Here is a 22,863-nt window from a genome sequence, read left to right as displayed (position 1 = left end):
CTCGGCGAATGCCCCGCTGCCGCGCTCCGAATCCCTTCACCTCGCCGTCAGGCCCCGGTTTCATCCCAAACCCAGGAATTTGGGGGTCAATAAAACGAGGGATTCGCCCCGGCGCGGGGAGGCCGAGAAGCGAGTTCCGTGTTTATTTGCCTACATGGAGGTGACGCCGAGCCCTCCCGCTCCCCGCCGGCCGGGAAAATAAAATCTTTTCACGTATAAAACAAAAAAAAACCCACGAAGGCGTTAAAATACAGCAAAGCTCCAACTCACTCCACGAAGCGTTAAACGGGGGGGGGGAGAGGGGAGGGAGGGAGCGGATCCTTTCGGATCCCAGCGGATCCTTCCGCCATTTAAACACCCGGAAATGTTTAAATAGGGGAAAGGAGAGCGGGACTTGTCGGAATTCCAAAATCAAACCACAACCCTTCCTATGCGGAGAGCGGGAACGGGCCCTAACGCCAACCCCCCCCGGGGTACGGTGATGCCCAAACACAGCTACTATGGGATGGCAGGGACTCAAACCCATCGGCGACCGCGATGGCGGAGAGCACGGCAACGTGGAACCGGGGGCGCGAGGCGGGGGAAGCGGGCTCGCCGCCAGGCCGAGAGCCCGTTCCCGGCGCGGAGGTGGGGGGCGGCTTTATCTGTACTGGTAGCTCATGCTGTGGTCGTTCCGGCCGTAACCGCCTTGCGACGCTTGGTAGGAGCTGGGGCCGCTGTAGTTCTGGCCGGAGCCGGGGGAGTTGTAGTTGGATTGGGAGGAGTAGCCGCCTGCGGAGGGAGGGACGAGCGCGCTTTAGCGGGGAATTAAAGGAAACGGGCTTTGGCTCCCATCCCGGGCCCCACGCGCCGAGGGAACGAGGCCCGGAGAGGATTTGGCTCATACTGACCTTGCTTACCTTGGTAGGAGGAGCCGCCGGAGCCGCCGCCGTAGCCGCCGTGGGAGCCGGAGTTGTAGGAGGAGCCGCCGGAATAGTTGTTGCCGCCGCGGCCGCTGTTGCCGCCGTAGCCTGGAAGGGGAGAGCGCGGAGAGGTGGGTTGGGGCCGGCCAGGCATTCCCACAGCGATTCCACGGGCCGTTCCAGCCCCTTTCTGAGCTCAGCCAACCCCAACAACCAACCCCAAGCACCTCAGGCTCCTCGAGTTCATGGAATCCCCGCATGGTTTGTGCGGAACGAGGCCTTTCCGGGCCTAGGATGTTCCCAAGATTTGCTCGGTGCTCTATTTCGAGCCGAAGCCCCTCTGTTTTTAGCCAAACCCGTCCCTTATCCCATCACTCCGGCCCCGTTTAAGGTTAGGCCCAAGCTAATGGATCTGCTGGAGGGTTTGAGGTTCTCCAGAGGGATCTGAGCTGGGTGGATCCATGGGCTGAGACCAAGGGGAGGAGGTTGGAGCAGGACCTTGGGGCACAACGACCCTGGGCAGCTCCAGCCTAGGAGGAGTCTGGCTGGAAAGGGCCTGGAGGAGAAGGACCTGGGGGGGTTGGTGGAACAGGAGCCAGCAGGGGCCCAGGGGGCCAAGAAGGCCAAGGGCATCTGGGCTTGGAGCAGCCCCGGCGTGGCCAGCAGGGCCAGGGAAGGAATCCCATTGGTGAGGCTGCACCTCAGAATCTGGGTTCAGTTTTGGGTTCTTCACTCCAAGAAGGACATTGAGGTCCTGGAGAGCGTCTGGAGTTGGGGAAGGGGTTGGAGAACAAGCGTTATGAGATGTGGAAAGGCTGGAAAGGGCCTGGAGGAGAAGGACCTGGGGGGGTTGGTGGGACACGAGGATGTGGAGGCTCTGGAGCGAGTGCAGAGAAGAGCAACGAAGCCGGGGAGGGGGCTGGAGAAGAAGAGGAGCGGCTGAGAGAGCTGGGGGGGTTCAGCCTGGAGAAGAGGAGCCTGAGGGGAGACCTCCTTGCTCTTTCCCTGCAAGGAGCTGGTGGAGAGGAGGGAGCTGGGCTCTTCTCCCCAGGGCCAGGGGCCAGGCCGAGAGGGAACGGCCTCAAGCTCCACCAGGGGAGGCTCCGCATGGACAGCAGGATGGAATCTTTCCTGGAAAGGGTCCCTGGGCCCTGGGACAGGGAGGGGGTTGAGTCCCCTGCCCTGGGGGGGTTGAAGGGCCGGGTGGACGCGGCGCTGAGGGACACGGATTGATGGGGACGGTTGGACTCCATGATCCTGAGGGCCTTTTCCAAGCTGGTGACTCTCTAATTCCCAGTTTACACTCGGCTCCCTGGCAAAGCGATGCCGGCACTCACTGAATTTGCTCTCATAGTTGTAATCGGAGCCTCCTCCTCCGGGCGAGTTGTAGGAGTTGGAGTAGGAGGAGTAGTTGCCTTGGCCGTGGTTGTAGCCCTTCTGCTTGCCGGGCCCGTAGTTGCCGTACTGGTTCTGCCCGTAGGATTGCTGCTGCTGGCCCTGGTGCGACTGGTAGCCCGAGCCGTAGGCCGCTTTCTGCTGCCCGCCGTGCTGCTGCTTCTTGCCGCCGTGCTTGGGCCCCGAGGAGCTGTAGTTGTCGCTGCCGCCGCCCTGGTAGTAGGAGCCGTAGCCGGAGGAGCCGCCGCCGCCGCCGCCGGAGTTGGAGTGGCCCCCGTTGCTGTAGAACTGGCCTGAGGAGAGAGAAAACCATCAGCTCCAGGCGCCCCGGAGGAGGCGTCGTACGGAGGCGGGATGAGCGACGGGGTCGCTCCGAGGCTCAAAAAGCACCACGGGAGGTGGAAAAGCGCGTTTAGAACAAGGAGGCGCGGCAGCACGGCGGCCTCGCTGAGGAAATCTGGGCTGCGACCCCCGGCAGGTCCCTCCCGGCTTGAATTCCGGCGCCAGCGCGACAGCGAGGGGGGAAATCCAGAAGGAAACGGATCCCGTCACGCTCGGCAAAGGGGAAGGAGCGACACCGGGGACGCGTTGGCCTGGTGGAGGCCGGAATCCAGGATGGGGGTGGCTGAAAACAGATCTTTCCAGGCCCACTCAGGATGTTGCCGAGGGCTTTGGCCTCCCTGCCCTCAGCCAAGAGGAATTTTGGGATGAATCCCTGTTCTTTTAGCTCCGACCCAGCTCTTAACTCACGGCTACAGGCCCAACCGAAGTTTGAGCAGCCCTGATGGGGAAGAACCTCATTCCAGGAACGAGGGATTCCGTCTGTGTCCACGGGGATCGCTCCCACGCGGATCTGACGGCACGAGAGGCGCGTGTGCCGCCAACTCTGCCTCGGAATTCCGGCCCTGCCGCCAGGATCCAAGGCTCCCGGCTCCCGCTCGCCGCTCCGAGCCCTTCGGGGAGCCGAGACGCAGCAGCGCCGGGCGCTCATCTGGGTTTAAATCTGCTTTAGAGAGCGACGGGCTGGGTTTTTCCAGGGATTCTCTTCCTGTCTTGTTGCCCCACGTTCAATTCCAGGCCCTCGGGCTCCAGAAGAAACCGATTTTTAGGGAATAAAAGCACTAGAACCTACCCGCCCCCTGCTCCCGCGTCTCCAAGAGCGCGGATGCCACAGGAATCAAGGAAAGGGGGGGGATTTTTTTACAGAGGAGGCAAAACCACGGTTCTCCTGCTCTCGGCTTCCACAATTCCATGGGAAATCCCGGGAATCCCGGCTCTCCAAGGCTCCTCGCTCGCCTTTTCCCCATCGTTGAGGTGATTCCAGGCTTTCTAGGCTTTATCTTTTCCCTCTTCCGCGGATTGGGATCGATTTGTGCTCCTAGGATAAATCCCTCTCCAGCCCCGAAGGCCACGGCCACAGGGAAACGTTTCTCCGCCTCATCCCGTCCCGTGGAATCCGCGGATTCGGCCCTCGCGCGCCGAGAAGGAGCCTCGATCCCAACCGGCGCCGCGGAAACTCGAGCTGGAGTTGTTCCAAGCTGGTTTTTTCCCCCCAAGGAATTCGGGTTTCGCAGCAGCCAAGAGGGTTTACGGCTCCGACATCGGATTCGTCGTGGCAAACGAGAGCTCGGGAATCATCCCGGGATGATCCAGGAATCATCCGGGACAGGATCGCGCGCGGCTAACGAGTCGTTATCCCCAAAAAAGGAGCCTCCTCCATAAAATCAGGAATTCTCTGCCGCTCTTACGTATCCAAGAACACCTCGGAGCGGGTTTTCCCTAAACCCGGGGCTTCCTGCCTCCGAGGTTTTCCCCTCGGCGAGTTCCTTCGCCGCACGGGAAGCGCCGCAGAGAGAAACGCAGGAAGAACGAGGAGCCCGCGCTCGGAATTCTGACACTAGGATGGCGACCGGCCGAGCAGGACGCTTCCCACTTGCCCACTTCCGCTGAAATTCAACCCCCCGCAGGCGTCGCCGGAGCCGCTGGGCGCTCGGGGCCTTCCCAGCCGGCTGGAGGATCCCGCTCCCGTGTTCCCAGCTGGATGGCGACGGCACCAGCGAGCCCTCCGCCCGGACGTTTATTGGATCGGGATGAGACGCGCGGTTACAAAACCCTCGGGAAGCGCTCGGGCTCCCGCCCGCGGCCCTCGCCGAGTTACACAAGCCGGAGACGCCGCTTGAGGCCCCGCGAATTCCGCGGATAATCAGCGTTTCGCATGCTGAAAACGCCGGCTCGACGGATTCAGGATGTCGGAAGGCGGCTCCCACCCTCCCTCTCCCCGGCCCCGACCGCTGGGGTTTATTAAAAGGCTCGTTTTTGTACAAAACCCGCTGTGAATTAAGACAAACGTCGATTAAAACGCTTCGGGGGCTTAAAAATCAAGGAACGCTTTCCCATAAAAAGCAAAGACGGGGCTCGGCGCTGAACGGAGCCGGCGGGGGGATCGGAGCCGGCTGGGGAATCGGTGCCGGGAGCACAAAAAAAAAAACCCAAAAACGTTCTCGGATACGGGGGAGGCCCCAAAGTTCCTCGGAAGGCCCAAGTTCAAAGGCCAGCGGCGCTGCAGGCGGGCGCTGCAGGCTAAGGGAGCTGGGCCGGGCGGCGCTGGGAGCCACGGCTGGAAGCGGAGGGACGCGGCGCGGACACTGGGGGTTGGAGTTGGAGGAAATTGGAGTAAAAAGCTCTTTTTTTGGGGTGCAAGGCTGCTCTAGGAAGACCCGAAATCATGAAAGCCGTAGCAGTCTGTGAAAAAGTCACCTACAGAAGGGGGAGACAGAGCAGAGAAGAACAATTAGAATCCCTCGGAAGCCGGCAAGCCGCCAACACGCCGGAGCGTCCCGGGTTCGATCTCTCTGCTCCTGTCACCCCCCAGTGCAGCTGCTCCTCACGACCCAGGGACTTCCCGCTGTCGGGGCGCTAACGGGGCCGAGGGGGAGAGGCGCACGGGGATTGGCTAACGAGCCGCGCTGGGAAAAAGGGGAGAATTCCGCAAGGCCGGCAGCGCGACGCTCGAGGCAAGATGGAAAAGCTACTTACTGTAGCCGGCCGTGGCGGAATTCCCTCCGTAGCCGTAGCTGCCGTAGCCAGCGCCTGCGTGGGGAAAGCAATCGTTAAACAAAAGGGGATGGAATCGCGCCGAGGCCTAACCGCTCGGCTTCCCCGCTTGGAGTTTGGGATCTCACCTGCGTTCATGTAGCCACCGTGGTTGCCGCCGTAGCCGCCTCGGCCTCTGCCGCGCCCGCGGATGTTGCCGCCTCGGCCGCGGCCGCGCATGTTGGGGGGTGGAGGGACCTCGTTGTGCATGGGGCCTCCCATCCCGAATCCCGGGTTGTGTTGCTGGGGGAGAGAGAGAGAGAGAGAGAGAAGGAGTTATCCGGCTCCGGCGTCGGCACCGCCATCCCTGCCGCAACAGGGAACGCACCTCGGAAGGGAGAGGCCTGAAAACCGAGGCCGTTTCCTGCGAAACGTGGTGGTTTCCCCACAAAACTTGGCAGCAGTCCCGCTCCCGAGCCCGGTGCCCGCAAGCAGATCCCGTTTTCCCCACGCACAGAGCCTTTCCCTCTCCCAAAATCGGATCAGAACCGATTCCGCCCCCGAGCCGCGGAATCAGGGATTCGCTTACCTTTACAGCAAACTTGGGGCCGCCCCGCGCAGGCACCGGGGCCCTTTTCTTCTTGTTTTGCTCGATGGGAACCGGAGCATCCGGGAACAACTTCTCCAGCGCGGCCAGCGCCGCGTAGGCCTTGGCCACCTTCTTGTTGGAACCGGCTCCTTGGAATTTCTGACCGTCCACCTCCACCTTCGAAAGGAAGAAAAGCGTTGGGGTAAGTGGAATCGTTTTTTCCAGCGCTGGAAGGGAATTCGGAGAGTCGGAAGCGCTTGGGGTCGGGTTGGATGAGGTTTGAATCGCGTGAAAACCATCCCGAAAGGTCCGTTCCCACTCAAACCCTTCCCCGATTTATTTGGATCCGAGCTGAGCCTCCTCACCTCCATGACAAAGCGCTTGTCGTGGCTGCCGCCCGTCTCCGAAATCAACTCGTACTTCAGCCCCCGCCGCTTCTCGTTCAGCTCCATCACGGGATTCTTGCCGTGCTTCGTCAGGATCGGGCCCTGCTGCTTCACGTTCTGGAAGCGGAGAGGAAAATTCCAAGATTGGGGGCGGGAAGAAATAACCCGGCAAGGACCTAAAGTCGCTCCCCAACCAGGCCCCGGGGGGGAAACGCCTTGAAGATCAGCTGGGAAGAAGCTTCCCAACCTTCTCCTCGCGGCCTTGAAGGCGTTTCCGAGGATTCCCGCTCCGGATTCCCGGCTGCTCTCACCTCCGGGGTCTGATCGGCAGGCGGCGAAGCGGCAGCGGGCGCGGAAACGGTTTCTACGACAGGCGGGGGAGCGACGACAACGGGTTTCTGTTCCGTCTCCTCGGCCGATTCGTCTCCTTTCCCGGCTTCCTTGCCCTCCACTCCCGTGGGCAGCCCCATATCCTGCAGGACCTGGCGCAGGGAGCGAGGGAGAGGGGGCGATGAGCCCTGCGGCCTTCCCAGAAGCCACCGTTCCCCGCTCGCTTTGGGGCAAACCCTCCGGAAAGCAGCTCTGGGATTCCACCCGGGGAGTCCCAGGATCCCGCAGACGCCGCCTCAGGGTTTCGCTCCTCCCCAAAGGGCTCAGGATGTTTTCCGCGAGCGCTTTCCAGCTCGGATTTCCAGGCCGGGCTCTCACCTTGACGGCCACGTGCAGCTTAGCCGTCTTTTTGGAAGGCCCCGAGGCCTCGAAGGTGCTGCCGTCGATCTCCACGGACATGGTGAAGATGGGAGCGTGGACGGGGCCCGTCTGCGACACCAGCTTGTACTGCAGCCCCGGCTTCAGCTGGTTGAGCTTCATCAACGCGTTCATGGCCTGCGGAGGCTCCAGCTTTTCCTCTGTCGGAGAGAAAACACCCGCGATTCGGGGAGGTTCGGGGCCTCCTGCGAAGCAGCAAAGCCCATTTCAGACAATCCCCGTCCCTTTTTTCCCCTCCCCGCCACGAGTCGAAGCGCAAACCCCGCAGCGCGAAGCTGGGTTGGGGTGGAACCCGCCTCTCCGCGGCCTCTCCCGCCCTCCCGGCCCCGTGAGCGCTCGCGGAGCCTCGGTACCTACCTCGCGTCAGCTCAATACCTTTTTTCTGAATCTTCTTTTTCTTCTTGCTGGGAGATTTCTCCTCCCCGTCCTCCTCCATCGGACGCTTCATGGGGGTGACGGCGTAGGTCGTGCTGGGAGGGATCTGGACTGTAACAGCGCAATAAAAAAAAAAACCCTCAGGATTCCCGTTTCCAGCAGGAAAAAGCCTCGGGAGCGTGGCTTGCGGAGGATCCGAGTCCGGAGGAGGCCACGGAGATGATCCAAGGGCTGGAGAACCTCCTGTATTGGATGAGAACTGGAGGAGCTGGAGAAGAGAAGGCTCCACGAAGACCTTAGAGCAGCTTCCAGGACTGAAAGGGGCTCCGGGAAAGCTGGGAAAAGGGTCCTGGTCAAGGAGAGCAGGGGCAGGACGAGGGGGAATTGTTTTCAGTTGGAGGAGGTGGTCAAGAAGGCCACCAGCATCCTGGCTTGGATCAGCCCCGGGGTGACCAGCAGGAGCAGGGATGAGATCAACCCCTGGGCTCGGCCGCACCTCGAATCCTGGGTCCAGGTTTGGGGCCCTCACCCCAAGAGGGGCTGGAGAGCGTCTGGAGGAGCTGGAGAAGGGGCTGGAGAAGCAGGGAAGCGGCTGAGGGATCTCAGGGGGGTTTGGTTGGGAGGAGGCCGAGGGGAGACCTCATCGCTCTGAGCAGCTCCCAGAGAGGGGGTCGTGGTGAGCGGGGTGCCAGGCTCTGCTCCCAAGGAACAAGCGATGGATGAGAAGAAATGGCCTCGTTCTGCAGGGGAGGTTTAGGATGGATATCAGGAAAAATTCCTACGTGGAAGGAGCGGTGGAGCCTCCATCCCTGGAGAGCTTCAAAACAGGTGGAGCCGTGGCACTTGGGGACACGGTTTGGTGGTGGATGAGCTTGGAGAGCAATTCCAACCTCAAAAATTCCATGACTCTCCTGTGAGGGTTGGGGAGGCCCTGGAACAGGTTGCCAACCCCTGGAGGTGTTGAAGACCAGGTTGGACGGGGTTTGGAGCAACCGGATCCAGAGGGAAGTGTCCCTGCCCATGGGGCTGGAACTGGATGGGCTTCGAGGGCCTTCCAACCCAACCCAACCCATTCCACGGTTCTACGAATCCATCGCAATTCACTTTAATGGCTGCTGCTTGAGCCACGGTGGCGTTTCCACGCTGCGAAGATCATTTAAACCATCACAGAAAGATAAAAAAACGCGTCTTGGAGGGGTTCAAGGCCAGGTTGGGGCTTGGAGTGACCTGAGCAGCGGGAAAGGTCCCTGCCCGTGGTACAAGGTGGATCCAGGAGGGCTTGGAGGTCCCTTCCAACCCTTTCCACGATTTCCAACCCAAGCACCTACCCGTGTAGTCGACGGGGTTCTCGTTCTTTGGTTTCTTGGGCATTTTGGAAGGCAGGGGATCCATCCCCAAGACTTTGTGGAGCTGGCCGAAAGCCGCGAGCCTCAGAGCGTGCTGGAAGGACAGAAGGAGGTGTCAGCACGGACGCCGTGCCGAGCCGGTCCCTGCAGTTCCGGCCAGGAACAAAGTCTCTCCCCACCCCTACACACAAATCCTCAGCCGGTTTAACCAGGACTCTCTGAATTTCGAGCCGAAATACGGGGGCCTCGGCAGCCAAGTCGTTTTTTTTTTAAAAAACCCTGAAACTTTTGCTTCTGGTTGGGCCAAGCTACAAATTCCTTCTGGGCGCGGGACCCCTGGGTAGCGTTTAAGCGGTTCAAAGAGTTAACGGGTGCCGGCGGGAGGGTTCCGTGCTACCCTTAACCCCCACGGGAGTCCGGGCTCGGTGGAATCGAGCAAGTTTCCATAACATTTCTGGAGGCAGAACTATACCTGAGCACTCTGTGTGATATCTTCCCTTTGTTGTCTGTCTAGATGCCCAATAGCATCAGTGGCTTCTTTTTCACAAGGATCATAAATACCAGAACCATCTGAAGGCAGGAAACAAGGAAGATATGCAGAGAATTATCCTGGTGTTTGCTAAAGACACTAAACTAAAGTATTCCGCTCGTCTCTCCAAGAACACGGAGCGGCACGATGCGGCCTTCCCGCGTTCTGGAACTCGGCTGAGCTATTTGACACGGATAACCCGGCAGTGAGGCTGGTCAGGAAGCCATTTTACACTCATAGGAACTGGAACCTCTCGCTAGGGGCGGGGGGTTTAACATCCGCAGCTCGCCGGGGGCTTTTCCGAGCTCCGGCTTGAAGCTGCTCGTCCAAGGGAACCGTTAACCACGCTTGGGAGCTGCCACCCGAGTGGTTTTTGGTTTTTTTTTTTTTGTGGCTTGGGCTTCGCTTTGAAAATGTAAATGTGGAGAAAGGCCCTAACCTGGCATGACGATTCCCGAGGCGAGGCATTCGAGGACCCTGCGCAAGGCCTCGCCGGCCCCCATGGGCCTGTTGGCCGTCCCGATGGATTTCTCGCACAGCAGCTCCAGAGGCTGGAAGAGAAGTTTGGAAAAGTGAGGGGAGAGCGAAGAATCCGCTCACACCGGCTAAATCCCTAGCGGAACGAGGAGAGCCGAAGGGCGGCTCCGAGAAGCGGCGCCGCCACCCCAAGAAGGAAAGGGGGATTTTACCCATCCTCGGAGCGGGGCCCAGGTGGGGACGCGGGTGCAAAGGTCTCGCAGCACTCGGATGACGATAACGCAGGATTTCAGCCCGTTGGCCCTGGCCTGGAACAAACGGAGAGCGGGAAAGGGATTCAACGCAAAGCCCCGGGCCCGGTCGCAGACTCGTTTCCGCAGTGCTACTTTGTCAAGGGTAAATAGGATTGTGCTTTACGACCGATAACGGGAGTTGTCGTGTACAAGGCGACATTACTCTTAGCACAAAGCAGCAGCCACGCGTCTGCTCCTTCAAACGGGGCCCTTCCGAGCGATTAATCGGCTTACGTGCTTCGTTAGCAGCTGCGCCGCTGACAGACGCTAAGTCCAGCACCTCTAACTACCGTCCGACGGGCAACGGTTTAAATAAGAGAAGAGTTAAACCCCGTAACGGTTTACGAATTCTCTACTTTAAAAGACAAAAATAAGAACAAAATGCAAACCTGGAACCACTTGGCGTGTCGCAGAGACGCCAAGGCAGCAAGGCATTTCTGCCTGTCCAGAACGTCCGGGGAGTCGGAGACTGATAGCGTTTCTAGTCGTGGATGGAATAAGAAGACAAGGCACGGTTTGACCAAGGGGGTTCTGTCAGGCGGAGAGGGGACGAGGCAGCTTCCCAACGGGCAGCCGGGGCTCCCAAAGATCCTGGGCCTGGAGGGAGGCTCGGCAGGGCGCTCGCTCCCAAACCGCAGCCGCTCAGCTGGGAGTCGCTAAACGGGGGGGAGCTGGGAGCTGTTCTGGGCCGGGAAATGGCATGGGAGAGGGGAGGAAATCCATTCCGGCTCGGCTGGCGACGCAGCGTGTGAGCAGAGCCAGGGAGTCGCTAAATGGGGACGGGCAGGAGCTGTTCTGGGGTGGGAAACTGGATGGGAGGGGAGAAAATCCATTCCGGCTCGGCTGGCGAGGCAGCGTGTGAGCAGAGCCAGGGATCCGCTAAACGGGGGGAGCTGGGAGATGTTCTGGGGTGGGAAATGGCATGGGAGAGGGGAGAAAATCCATTCCGGCTCGGCTGGCGACGCAGCGTGTGAGCAGAGCCAGGGATTCACTAAACAGGGGGAGCTGGGAGACATTCTGGGATGGGAAACTGGATGGGAGAGGGGAGAAAATCCATTCCAGCTCGGCTGGTGACACAGCGTGTGAGCAGAGCCAGGGAGTCGCTAAACGGGGACGGGCTGGGATCTGTTCCGGGGTGGGAAACTCGCTGCGAGAGGGAGGAATTCTGTTACAGCTCTCTCGGAGCGGCAGCATGCGAGCAGAGCCAGGGATTCACTAAATGGGGATGGGATGGGATCTGTTCTGGGGTGGGAAACTCGCTGCGAGAGGGAGGAAATCCATTCTGGCTCAGCTGGAGACGCAGCGTGTGAGCAGAGCCAGGGAGTCGCTAAACGGGGACGGGCTGGGAGATGTTCTGGGGTGGGAAACTGGATGGGAGAGGGAGAAAATCCATTCCGGCTCACCCGGTGATGCAGCGTGTGAGCAGAGCCAGGGAGTCGCTAAACTGGGGGAGCTGGGAGATGTTCTGGGCCGGGAAATGGCATGGGAGAGGGGAGAAAATCCATTCCGGCTCGGCTGGCGACGCAGCGTGTGAGCAGAGCCAGGGAGTCGCTAAACAGGGGGGGCTGGGAGATGTTCTGGGGTGGGAAACTCGCTGCGGGAGGGAGGAAATCCATTCTGGCTCACCTGGAGACACAGCGTGTGAGCAGAGCCAGGGAGTCGCTAAATGGTGACAGGATGGGATCTGTTCTGGGGTGGGAAACTGGATGGGAGAGGGGGAAAATCCGTTCCAGCTCGCCTGGTATGGCAGTGTGTGAGCAGAGCCAGGGAGTCGCTAAACGGGGATGAGCTGGGAGATGTTCTGGGGTGGGAAAGTGAATGGGAGAGGGGAGAAAATCCATTCCAGCTCGGCTGGCAACACAGTGTGTGAGCAGAGCCAGGGATTCCCCAAATAGGATGGGCTGGGATCTGTTCTGGGGTGGGAAACTCACTGCGAGAGGGAGGAAATCCATTCTGGCTCACCTGGAGACGCAGCATGTGAGCAGAGCCAGGGAGTCGCTAAATGGTGATGGGCTGGGAGATGTTCTGAGGTGGGAAAGTGGATGGGAGAGGGGAGAAAATCCATTCCAGCTCGGCTGGCAACACAGTGTGTGAGCAGAGCCAGGGATTCCCCAAATAGGATGGGCTGGGATCTGTTCTGGGGTGGGAAACTCACTGGGAGAGGAGGGAATTTCCATTTTGGATTGTCTGGTGCGGCAGCTTGAGAGCTGAACCAGGATTTACTGAGTGGGAATGGGCTGGGATCTGCTCTGGAGCAGGGAACTTGCTGGGAGAGGAGGGAATTTCCATTCTGGATTGTCTGGTGCAGCAGAGCGAGAGCTGAGCTGGGATTTACTGAGTGGGAACGGGCTGGGATCTATTCTAGGTTGGAAAACTCACTGGGAGAGGAGGGAATTCCATTCTGGATTGTCTAGTGTGGCAGCGTGGGAGCTGAACCAGGATTTACTGAGTGGGAATGGGCTGGGATCTGCTCTGGAGCAGGGAACTCTCTAGGAGGGGAGGGAATTTCCATTCTGGATTGGTCAGTGTGGCAGCTTGAGAGCTGAACCAGGATTGATTGAGTGGGAATGGGCTGGGATCTATTCTAGGTTGGAAAACTCGCTGGGAGAGGAGGGAATTCTGGATTGTCTGGTGTGGCAGCGTGAGAGCTGAACCAGGATTTACTGAGTGGGAACAGGCTGGGATCTGCCCTGGAGCAGGGAACTTGCTAGGAGAGGAGGGAATTTCCATTCTGGATTGTCTGGTGCGGCAGCTTGAGAGGTGAGCCGGGATTTACTGAGTGGGAATGGGCTGGGATCTATTCTAGGTTGGAAAACTCGCTGGGAGAGGAGGGAATTTCCATTCAGGATTGTCTGGTGCGGCAGAGCGAGAGCTGAGCCGGGATTTACTGAGTGGGAATGGGCTGGGATCTATTCTAGGTTGGAAAACTCGCTGGGAGAGGAGGGAATTTCCATTCTGGATTGTCTAGTGTGGCAGCGTGGGAGCTGAGCCGGGATTGATTGAGTGGGAACGGGCTGGGATCTATTCTAGGTTGGAAAACTCGCTGGGAGAGGAAGGAATTTCCATTCTGGATTGTCTGGTGCAGCAGAGTGAGAGCTGAGCCGCGATTTACTGAGTGGGAATGGGCTGGGATCTATTCTAGGCTGGAAAACTCGCTGGGAGAGGAGGGAATTTCCATTCTGGATTGTCTGGTGCAGCAGAGCGAGAGCTGAGCCGAGATTGATTGAGTGGGAATGGGCTGGGATCTATTCTAGGTTGGAAAACTCACTGGGAGAGGAGGGAATTTCCATTCTGGATTGTCTGGTGTGGCAGCGTGGGAGCTGAGCCGAGATTTACTGAGTGGGAATGGGCTGGGATCTGCTCTGGAGCAGGGAATTTGCTAGGAGAGGAGGGAATTTCCATTCTGGATTGTCTGGTGCGGCAGAGTGAGAGCTGAGCCAGGATTTACTGAGTGGGAACAGGCTGGGATCTATTCTAGGTTGGAAAACTTGCTGGGAGAGGAAGGAATTTCCATTCTGGATTGTCTGGTGCAGCAGAGGGAGAGCTGAGCTCGGATTTACTTAAGGGGAATGGGCCGGGATCTGCTCTGGAGCAGGAAACTCACTGGAACGAGAGGGAATTTCCATTCTGGATTGTCTGGTGCGGCAGCGTGAGAGCTGAGCCGGGATTTACCGAGTGGGAACGGGCTGGGATCTGCTCTGGGTTAGAAAACTCACTGGGAGAGGAGGGAATTCCATTCCAGCTCGCCTGGTGCGGCGGCGCACGAGGCCGGTTGCGTGTAGGGAAGGGATTTAAAGGCAGCGGCCTGCTCTGCGCTAGTGGGAGCGAGGGGACGGCTCGGATGGAGGATCGAGGGAAGCCCTTGCGCCCGGAAGGCCCGGCTGCCCCGGCCCCGGCCCGCGACAGAGAGCGTCCTGTTGGCCAAAGGTCCAGCGTCCCTAAAATCACAAACTAGAAGGCTGGGCAGACGAAGTCAGAGATCAAAACCAGAGACACAAGAGCACAACGAGATTGTCCGGTCTGTGCTGCAGCAAAACGGGAGGATTCGGATTGGAAAAAAAAAACAAACCAACTCGGAATTGCTGGAGATCAGGGTTTTAGATAAGGCTGGTGCGGAGCGCGAGCGCCCGCGGCCACCGAGCGCTTCCAGCGCCGAACCCAGCCCTGAGTTCTCGTTCCAAAAGGAACCGGAGAGCTAACGTTATCCAAAACTCTGGATCGCTTTCCGGAATTCCGGACCGCGCAGAGGGAGGAGGCCCGGAGCTCCGATCGCTCTTGCTGCAACACAAACCGCCTGGGACACCCAACGGCACGGACATGCAAGGCGTTTCGCGGGAAGCGTCCCGGAACGCGTGTCAAACGGAGCTGGTTCCGTGGAGTTAACGGCGCTGCGCGAGGAACGGAGCGGGATCACGCACCGGGATGGCGGAGCAGCCAACCGGAGGCCGAGGAGAAACCCCCAGGGAGAAAGCCCCAAAGAGGATCAAAACAACAACCCCAAAGGGGATGAAAAACGGGGCAAAACCCCCAAAAGGGGAAAAAAAAAAAAACTCGAGAGGAGGAAACCACCACCCCAAATAGGGAAAAAACCTACAACAGGGGCAAAACTGTCCCCACAGGGATCAAAAACTCTCCCCACGGGGATCAAAAACTCCCAACAGGATAAATAATCCCAAAGGGTCAGAAAAAGGGAGCAAAAAAACCACCCAAGAGGGGCAAAACTCCCCCAAAAAGCAATCCAACCCCCCAAAAGGAAAAAAAAAAACCAAACCAGAAGCAAAATCCCCTCCGAAAGGAGCTCTCCAGTTTCAGGAATCCCGTTCCAAAAGAGCTGCCTGGTTGTGGGAATCCCCTCCCAAAGGAGCTCCAAGTTCTGGGAATCTCCTCCTGAAGGAGCTTCCAGTTTTGGGAATCTCCTCCTGAAGGAGCTTCCAGTTTTGGGAATCTCCTCCTGAAGGAGCTTCCAGTTTTGGGAATCTCCTCCTGAAGGAGCTTCCAGTTTTGGGAACCTCCTCCTGAAGGAGCTTCCAGTTTTGGGAATCTCCTCCTGAAGGAGCTCCAAGTTCTGGGAATCTCCTCCCAGAGGAGCTTCCAGTTTTGGGAATCTCCTCCTGAAGGAGCTTCCAGTTTTGGGAATCTCCTCCTGAAGGAGCTTCCAGTTTTGGGAATCCACTCCCAGAGGAGCTTCCAGTTTTGGGAATCTCCTCCCAGAGGAGCTTCCAGTTTTGGGAATCTCCTCCCGAAGGAGCTTCCAGTTTTGGGAATCTCCTCCCGAAGGAGCTTCCAGTTTTGGGAATCTCCTCCCGAAGGAGCTTCCAGTTTTGGGAATCTCCTCCCGAAGGAGCTTCCAGTTTTGGGAATCCCCTCCCAAAGGAGCTCCATGGTTTTGGGAATCCCATCCTTTAAAAGCTCCCTGATTTCGGGAATCCCGTCCCTCGAGAGCTCCCCAATTTCAGGACTCCCGTCCCTCGAGAGCTCCCCGGTTTGGGGAATCCCATCCCAAAGCAGCTCCCCAATTTCGGGAGCCGAATCCAAAGGAAGGTGAGCACACGGTGACCCTTATGGAATTGGGAATGGCGAGGGATGGGCTGAAACTGAAGAGCTTTAGCGGAGAGTTGGCCCCGGAGCCGTAGGGGTTCCCAGCCGCCTGGTGGCCGGCTCCAGCTCCCGTACCTCCCGCGATTTGCTTCTCCAGCTCCTCCCGGACAACGGGCGACGTCAAGTGGATGGTGAGCGTCAAGGGCGGCTCCTTCGTGTTCTTGATGACGATGGCGGCGTCTCCGACCGACTGGATGATCTCGTACTTGTCCTCGGTGACAGCCTGAAACGGGATTTCCCGGCTCAGCATCCGGCTTGCTCATTCCCACCACCCCTTTCCCAACAAACCCCGAGTTTATAAACACAACGTGACTCCTCCCAGGGTACAAAACCACCGTCGCCACCACCTTTCAACCATTCCCGACCTCTTCCGCTCGCTCCATAACCGATTCCGACCGGCTCGACTCACCGCAAGCTGCACTCCGAGGTTTTCCGCCACCTTCTCCAGCAGGTCCGCGGTGGGTTTGTCCTTGCAGAGGAGAACCAGCTCCAGATCCAGGTCCCCCTTCAGCAGGAGGCCCTTGGCCACCAGCCCCACGCGCATCACCCCGCGCAGGGTGCGGGTCAGCTGCTCCGTGGATTTCTGATCCCTGCGGACACAGAGGCCACCGTCACCGCGGCTCCGCAACTCGGAAACGGAGCCGGGGAAGCACCAGCAGGTGGTGTGAATGGACGCAAAGACTCGGATTTCCCACACCTGCAGGGAAAAAGCCGCTCCGGACTTTGCTTAGTTCATTCCTCTTGATTCCACAGGCAGGGATAACAACATCCCCAGCACCAGCGAGTGGATTTTCCCTGATTTAAGACGGTGCTGCCGCTTCCGAGAGCGCCGTTTGCTGCCACGTGTTCCTTATTCTGCTTCCTTGTTTTCAAAAACCTAATTCCCAGCCCCAGCGAGCGGATTTTCCCTCATCTAAGACAGTGCTGCTGCTTCTGAGCGCGCCCTTTGCTGCCACATGTCCCTTACTCTCTTTCCTTGTTTCCAAAAACCTCATTCCCAGCCCCAGCGAGCAGGTTTTCCCTGATCTAAGACGGTGCCAACACTTCCGACAGCGCCCTTGGCTGCCACGTGTTCCTTACCCTCCTTCCTTGTTTTCAAAAACCACATTCCCAGCTCCAGCGAGCGGATTTTCCCTGATCTAAGACGGTGCCGCTGCTTCTGAGCGCGCCCTTTGCTGCCACATGTTCCTTACTCTCTTTCCTTGTTTCCAAAAACCTCATTCCCAGCTCCATCGAGCGCATTTTCCCTCATCTAAGACGGTGCCACCACTTCCGACAGCGCCCTTGGCTGCCACGTGTTCCTTACCCTCCTTCCTTGTCTTCGAACACAACATTCCCAGCTCCAGCGAGCGGATTTTCCCGGATCTAAGACAGTGCTGCTGCTTCCGACAGCGCCCCTTGCTGTAATGTGTTCCTTACCCTCCTTCCTTTTTTTTCAAAAACCTCATTCCCAGCTTCAGCGAGCGGATTTTCCCTGATCAAAGACGGTGCCACCACTTCCGACAGCGCCCTTGGCTGCCACGTGTTCCTTACCCTCCTTCCTTGTTTTCAAAAACCACATTCCCAGCTCCAGCGAGTGGATTTTCCCTCATCTAAGACGGTGCCGCTGCTTCTGAGCGCGCCCTTTGCTGCCACATGTTCCTTACTCTCTTTCCTTGTTTCCAAAAACCTCATTCCCAGCTCCATCGAGCGCATTTTCCCTCATCTAAGACGGTGCCGCCACTTCCAACAGCGCCCTTGGCTGCCACGTGTTCCTTACCCTCCTTCCTTGTCTTCGAACACAACATTCCCAGCTCCAGCGAGCGGATTTTCCCTGATCTAAGACAGTGCTGCTGCTTCCAACAGCGCCCATTGCTAGCACGCGTTCCTTACTCTCCTTCCTCGTGTTCAAAAACCACATTCCCAGCTCCAGCGAGTGGATTTTCCCTCATCTAAGACGGTGCCGCTGCTTCTGAGCGCGCCCTTTGCTGCCACATGTTCCTTACCCTCCTTCCTTGTTTCCAAAAACCTCATTCCCAGCTCCAGAGAGCGGATTTTCCCTCATCTAAGACGGTGCCGCCACTTCCAACAGCACTTTTTGCTGGCACACGTTCCTTACCCTCCTTCCTTGTGTTCGAAAACCTCATTCCCAGCTCCAGCAAGCGGATCTTCCCTCATCTAAGACGGTGCAGCCACTTCTACCAGCGCCCTTGGCTGCCACATGTTCCTTACCCTCCTTCCTCGTTTTCAAAAAAGACATTCCCAGCTCCAGCGAGTGGATTTTCCCTCATCTAAAACGGTGCCACCGCTTCTGACAGCGCCCTTTGCTGCCACACGATCCTTACTCTCCTTCCTTGTTTTCAAACACAACATTCCCAGCTCCAGCAAGCGGATTTTCCCGGATCTAAGACAGTGCTGCTGCTTCCGAGAGCGCCCTTTGCTGTAATGTGTTCCTTACCCTCCTTCCTTTTTTTCAAAAACCTCATTCCCAGCCCCAGCGAGCGGATTTTCCCTGATCTAAGACGGTGCCACCACTTCTGAGCGCGCCCTTGGCTGCCACATGTTCCTTACTCTCCTTCCTTGTTTCCAAAAACCTCATTCCCAGCCCCAGCGAGTGGATTTTCCCTGATCTAAGACGGTGCCATCGCTTCCGACAGCGCCCTTGGCTGCCACGTGTTCCTTACTCTCTTTCCTTGTTTCCAAAAACCTCATTCCCAGCTCCAGCGAGTGGATTTTCCCTGATCTAAGACGGTGCCACCGCTTCCGACGCCGCTTTTTGCTGCCACATGTTCCTTACCCTCCTTCCTTGTTTCCAAAAACCTCATTCCCAGCTCCAGCGAGTGGATTTTCCCTGATCTAAGACGGAGCCGTCGCTTCCGACAGCACTTTTTGCTGGCACGCGTTCCTTACCCTCCTTCCTTGTTTTCCTCGTCGGCCGCCGTCTCCATGGACTCCGTTTCTGGCTGCTCCCCGCTGACCTTTTCCTGCTCATCGATCCAGTCGGAGACGGCTTTGAGCGCTCGCTCCGTGTGGGAAACCATGTTCTGCACGGCTTCCAGCTCCTCCTGCGTCGGGTAGACGGCCGAGTGCTTGGCCATCACGTGCCGGTCGTCGTTCACAAAGATCCGCATCGGGCGCTGGGAAAGGGCACGGAAGCGACTTTAGTCGGAGCCAAAAAGCAAACGTGAACCTCGTGAGGTTCTACAAGGCCAAGATCCTACAGCTGGGTCGGGGCTGGAATCCCCAGTTTCAATCCAGGCTGGGGGAGGATGCTGGGATCGGGAGCAGCGGGAGGAGAAGGATCTGGGGGGCTGGGGGAGGAGAAGCTCGAGAGGAGCCGGTAACCACGTCCTGGGCTGCATCAGGAGCTCCTCTCTCCTCAGCTGGAGGGTCGGGGCCAGCTCTGGAATCCTCCCCAGGAGGAGGAGATGGAGCTGCTGGAAGGGGCCCAGAGGAGGCTCTGAGGAGGATCCGAGGGCTGGAGCAGCTCCCGTGCGAGGCCGGGCTGGCAGAGTTGGGCTCGTGCGGCCTGGAGAGGAGAAGGCTGCGAGGAGCCCTCCGAGCAGCTTCCAGCACCTGCAGGGGCTCCAGGAAAGCTGGGGAGGGGCTGGTTGCAAAGGCCTGGAGGGACGGGCCGAGGGGAACTGGGAGAAACTGGAGAGGGGCAGGGTTAGACTGGGCAGGAGGAGGAACTTCTCCCTGAGGAGAGCGGGGAGGCCCTGGGACAGGCTGCCCAGAGCAGAGGTGGCTGCTCCAGCCCTGGAGGGGCTCAAGGCCAGGCTGGATGGGGCTTGGAGCATCTAAACCCTTGGGAGGTGTCCCCATGGCAGGGGTGGGACTGGATGGGCTTGGAGGTCCCTTCCAACCCAAACCATTCCAAGATTATTGGCCTCGTGAACCCAAATCTGCAGATTCTTACCATTTTTGCTCCCCAACACCCGTCTGGACGTTCAAACTGTGCTTATGCCGCACCCTCCGGGCCGACCACGCTTCTCTGTAACCTGGAAAGAGCAGGAAAGTGGGGTCAGCGCTGCCAGCAGGCAGCAGGAACGACGGGATTCGCTCACTGGCAGCAAGAAGAGAAACCGGAACGACACAAACTCGTTAGGGAAAGCCCTTTTTCCGCTGCCGCTGGTCCCAGACCATCCACCAGCTCCACACGGAGCTGAGCGAACGCTTCCTATCCCTCCCTCGGTTCAAAGACGCATCCAAGCGCTTCTTCTCCTCTCCTGCTTCTCCTCGTGGCTCCTCATTCCCAAGGTTTTCCCACTGCAGCCGGATATTTCCAAAGCTGCCGCTCCTAGGCCTAAACCGAAGCGCGATGGAGGCGCTACGCGATGCAAAAAGGAGCAGCCAGGTTTAATTCCAGAGGTCTGGAACCGGCTGCCGTTGCCTGCTGGCCCCGCGAGGCCACGGATTCCATTCCCCCTCCCCGGAACACAGCGATTTGTAAGGATTTCCATCCCATGTGCCGCTTTTTATCCCAAATCCACCTCACAGCCCCAGAATAAAGGAGGCGGCTTCTAATTAGGATGCACATTTAGCGAGGCCGGTTGCTCCATCGCATCCCTTCCCTCCCTTGAGCAAACTTGGGATTGAAGGAAGCGCTCGCAAGCTTGAAAATCCAACGGATTCAAACGGAATTAGAGCTTCTTCCTGACCAAGGAGCCCTTTCCGAAGGGAATCAGCCCGCTCCGAGAGCCCCAGGGAGGCAGCAAACTCCCCTCGGGCACTCGGAGTCTTCACCCAGGGAAGAGTTTGTGTCCCGGGGGATCTCTGCTCCGGAGAAGGTGGCTTCCCGGGATCACAGGCTTCCGGAGGAAACGCCGCCTTGCACCAATTGGCTCTTTGGCACCAAGAACGTCGGTTCCAACGCCACCAGGGTTGTTAATTTGACTCAACTGCGTTAATGAAGCTCTTAATTAAGCCCTAGCGGCAACAGCATGGGGGCAGCCCCAGCCCTCGGAACTCTGGGAATCACTAAGCGCCACGGAAAAGCGTTGCTGGAAGGAACGGAAGCGCCCGAAGCCCTGAGGATGATGAGGACGATGGGATCCGCAGCCCGCAGCCTCCGCTCCACGTCATTCCCCATGGATAAAGCCTCAGTGGCTCCAGAGCTCCCAACAAATCCCCTTCCTCGGGAACGGCCGGAGCAGGAAGGGACCCAGCGGGATCATCGCGTCCCTCTGCATGGAAGGAGTTTCACCCAGAAGGAGCTTGTGCTTTCCTGATGGAAACTTCCCGGTGCCAGCCCGTTCCCGGGGCTTCTAGGAATGACGCAAACTGCAAGTGAGCCAGATCGATCCCAAGCCCAGATTATCCAAGATACTGGAATAATAGTAATTAAAATCCCACGTAACGAGGTGCTGGAGCAGAATCTGGGGCCCTGCTGTGCTGTGGGCTTCACAACCCGAGCCAGGGCTCACGGCCTGGGGAATTTTCTGGGATAAACCAGGTTTAATCGTGTTCTTTGCAAGCCAAGATGTGATTTTGTCCCTCTAAACCGCATCGACTCCGGATCGTTCCCAGAATCAGGGCAGGATGAGTCTGGGAGCCACCTGGAATGTGCTCAAAGGGTGATGTGGTACGGAACCACCTCTGGTTCCGATCCTGCACAAGACGGCTCCGGAATTGTTGCCAATCTGGATTAAATTGGGATTCGATCCAGATCCTCAAGAAGTCACAGGCTCTGCAAAGCCGTCTGGCCTAAAGTTTCCGGAATTCCCTCTGCGTAAGGTAAGGAATCGGCTGGAAGGCGGCAGCCGCTGCTCCTCCAGCTGGAAAACGCGATGGAGAGGTGGCATTCCTGCCTCCGTCAGCTCCCATTCCCAGCGGGACCTCGGGAGCCTCTCGGGAATCGCGCCTCTTGGGGCAAGAAGCCACAGAACAGGTTAAAAACCAGGACGTGCTCCGCACCGGCAGCTCCCAGCGCCGGGAAGCGTTAAAATGGAGGGAAAAAGAATAAATCGCACACCCTGGCCTGGTCTGAGGCCTCCCCTGCTCCGCTCTCCCAGTCTCACCAGCTCCATCGCACCAAACTTCTAACTGGGATGAGAACGGGGCCGTGTTCGGAACAGAATCCGTTTTCCATGGGAATTCCAGCGCTTTCTATCCGATGGAAGCTGCAGGATTTTTGTTTGGGAATTTCCAACGGCGCCGGGCAACCCGCCTGGCAAACAAAAGCCGCCGGCTCCGGCCCAGGGAGAAGGTCGGGATGGCGAAGGCTCTGGAAACGGAGCCGCTGCGGATAACGGGACGGCTGGAACGGGGAGGAGACGATGGGAGAGACGGGAAAAGAGGGGGGGAAAGCGGGAATAAAAGATGGAGGGGAAAAAGCAGGAATAAAAGACGGAGGGGGAAAAAGCAGGAATAAAAGACGGAGGGGGAAAAAGCAGGAATAAAAGACGGAGGGGGAAAAAGCAGGAATAAAAGACGGAGGGGGAAAAAGCAGGAATAAAAGACGGAGGGGGAAAAAGCAGGAATAAAAGACGGAGGGGAAAAAGCAGGAATAAAAGACGGAGGGGAAGCATGAGGGGAAAATAGGGAATAAAGGATGGAGTGGGGAAAAGTGGGAATAAAAGGAGGGGGAAGCGGGACTAAAAGATACGGAGAGGAAAGAGGGAATAAAAGATTGGGGGGGGGAAGAGGGAATAAAAGGGGGGGGAAGCAGGAGTAAAAAGTGGGGGGGGAAGCGGGAATAAGAGACAATGGGAGAACTGGGATGCGGTGGGAGAAACTGGGATGCGGATGGGGAGGAGAGCGTGGTCCAGCCCCTTTGGGGGGGGGGGTTTGAATCTCTCGTGGTGGGGGGGAAGGTCGAACCTCGAGGAAAAGGGGGGGGTCAATCCCACTCCCCTTACCAGGAGAATCCCACAGGGAGATCCCGGAGTCTCTGGGATCTCCCCCTTCTCCACTGCTGCCGCCATTTGCAAAGCAGGAGAACAAAGAGGTTGGAAAAGATGGGGGGGGGGGGGTCTCAAAGAGCCCCCCCTCCGCCTCTCACGGGGTGGGGAGGTTGTGGGGGGCCTGGGGGGGGATGAATTACACCCCCCCCACCCTCAGCTTTCCCTCCCCCATCCCATTTGTAAAGCGCAGGGAGAACAAAAGCGATGGGAAAGGGGATGGGGGGGCGCACTTTGAGACCCCCCCCTCTTTATTGATTGCGGGGAGGGGGCACTTTGAGACCCCCCCTT

General features: G+C 58.4%; 1 protein-coding gene across 5 annotated transcripts; it reads right to left on the bottom strand.

Moving 5' to 3' along the window:
- Window positions 1-554: 554 nt before the first annotated feature.
- On the bottom strand, window positions 555-19,688 carry ILF3 (interleukin enhancer binding factor 3). 5 transcript variants are annotated; one of them, XM_069882411.1, is made up of 19 exons: window positions 19,590-19,688; window positions 18,581-18,807; window positions 16,101-16,281; window positions 15,767-15,914; window positions 10,483-10,574; window positions 10,013-10,108; window positions 9,763-9,874; window positions 9,267-9,364; window positions 8,777-8,888; window positions 7,431-7,559; window positions 7,014-7,213; window positions 6,617-6,787; window positions 6,285-6,422; window positions 5,920-6,096; window positions 5,480-5,633; window positions 5,334-5,387; window positions 2,240-2,590; window positions 900-1,010; window positions 555-771 (listed from the first exon to the last, which is right to left on the bottom strand). In XM_069882411.1, exons 1-19 carry the CDS (start codon window positions 19,590-19,592, stop codon window positions 641-643), a joined length of 2,685 nt encoding a protein of 894 aa, XP_069738512.1. In that variant the 5' UTR covers window positions 19,593-19,688; the 3' UTR covers window positions 555-640. The 5 variants fall into 5 exon arrangements, with proteins under 5 accessions (XP_069738512.1, XP_069738514.1, XP_069738517.1 ...); XM_069882413.1 differs by having other exon boundaries at window positions 891-1,010; window positions 7,449-7,559; XM_069882416.1 differs by having other exon boundaries at window positions 7,449-7,559.
- Between the last annotated feature and the right edge of the window lie 3,175 nt (window positions 19,689-22,863).

Source organism: Phaenicophaeus curvirostris, unplaced genomic scaffold, assembly GCF_032191515.1.
Source record: "Phaenicophaeus curvirostris isolate KB17595 unplaced genomic scaffold, BPBGC_Pcur_1.0 scaffold_127, whole genome shotgun sequence".
NCBI classification, from domain to species: Eukaryota; Metazoa; Chordata; class Aves; order Cuculiformes; family Cuculidae; genus Phaenicophaeus; species Phaenicophaeus curvirostris.
Note: the sequence above shows the minus strand (reverse complement) of the source record. Positions and strands in the feature narration are given on the sequence as shown.

What these genes read in the sequence shown, in the direction of transcription:
- ILF3 (XM_069882411.1), bottom strand. An exon ending in CTGCCGATCAGACCCCGGAG is followed by an intron (nt 6,423 to 6,616) that starts GTGAGAGCAGCC and finishes CTCCGCTTCCAG; the next exon opens with AACGTGAAGCAGCAGGGCCC. An exon ending in CAACTATGAGAGCAAATTCA is followed by an intron (nt 1,011 to 2,239) that starts GTGAGTGCCGGC and finishes CTCCCCTTCCAG; the next exon opens with GCTACGGCGGCAACAGCGGC.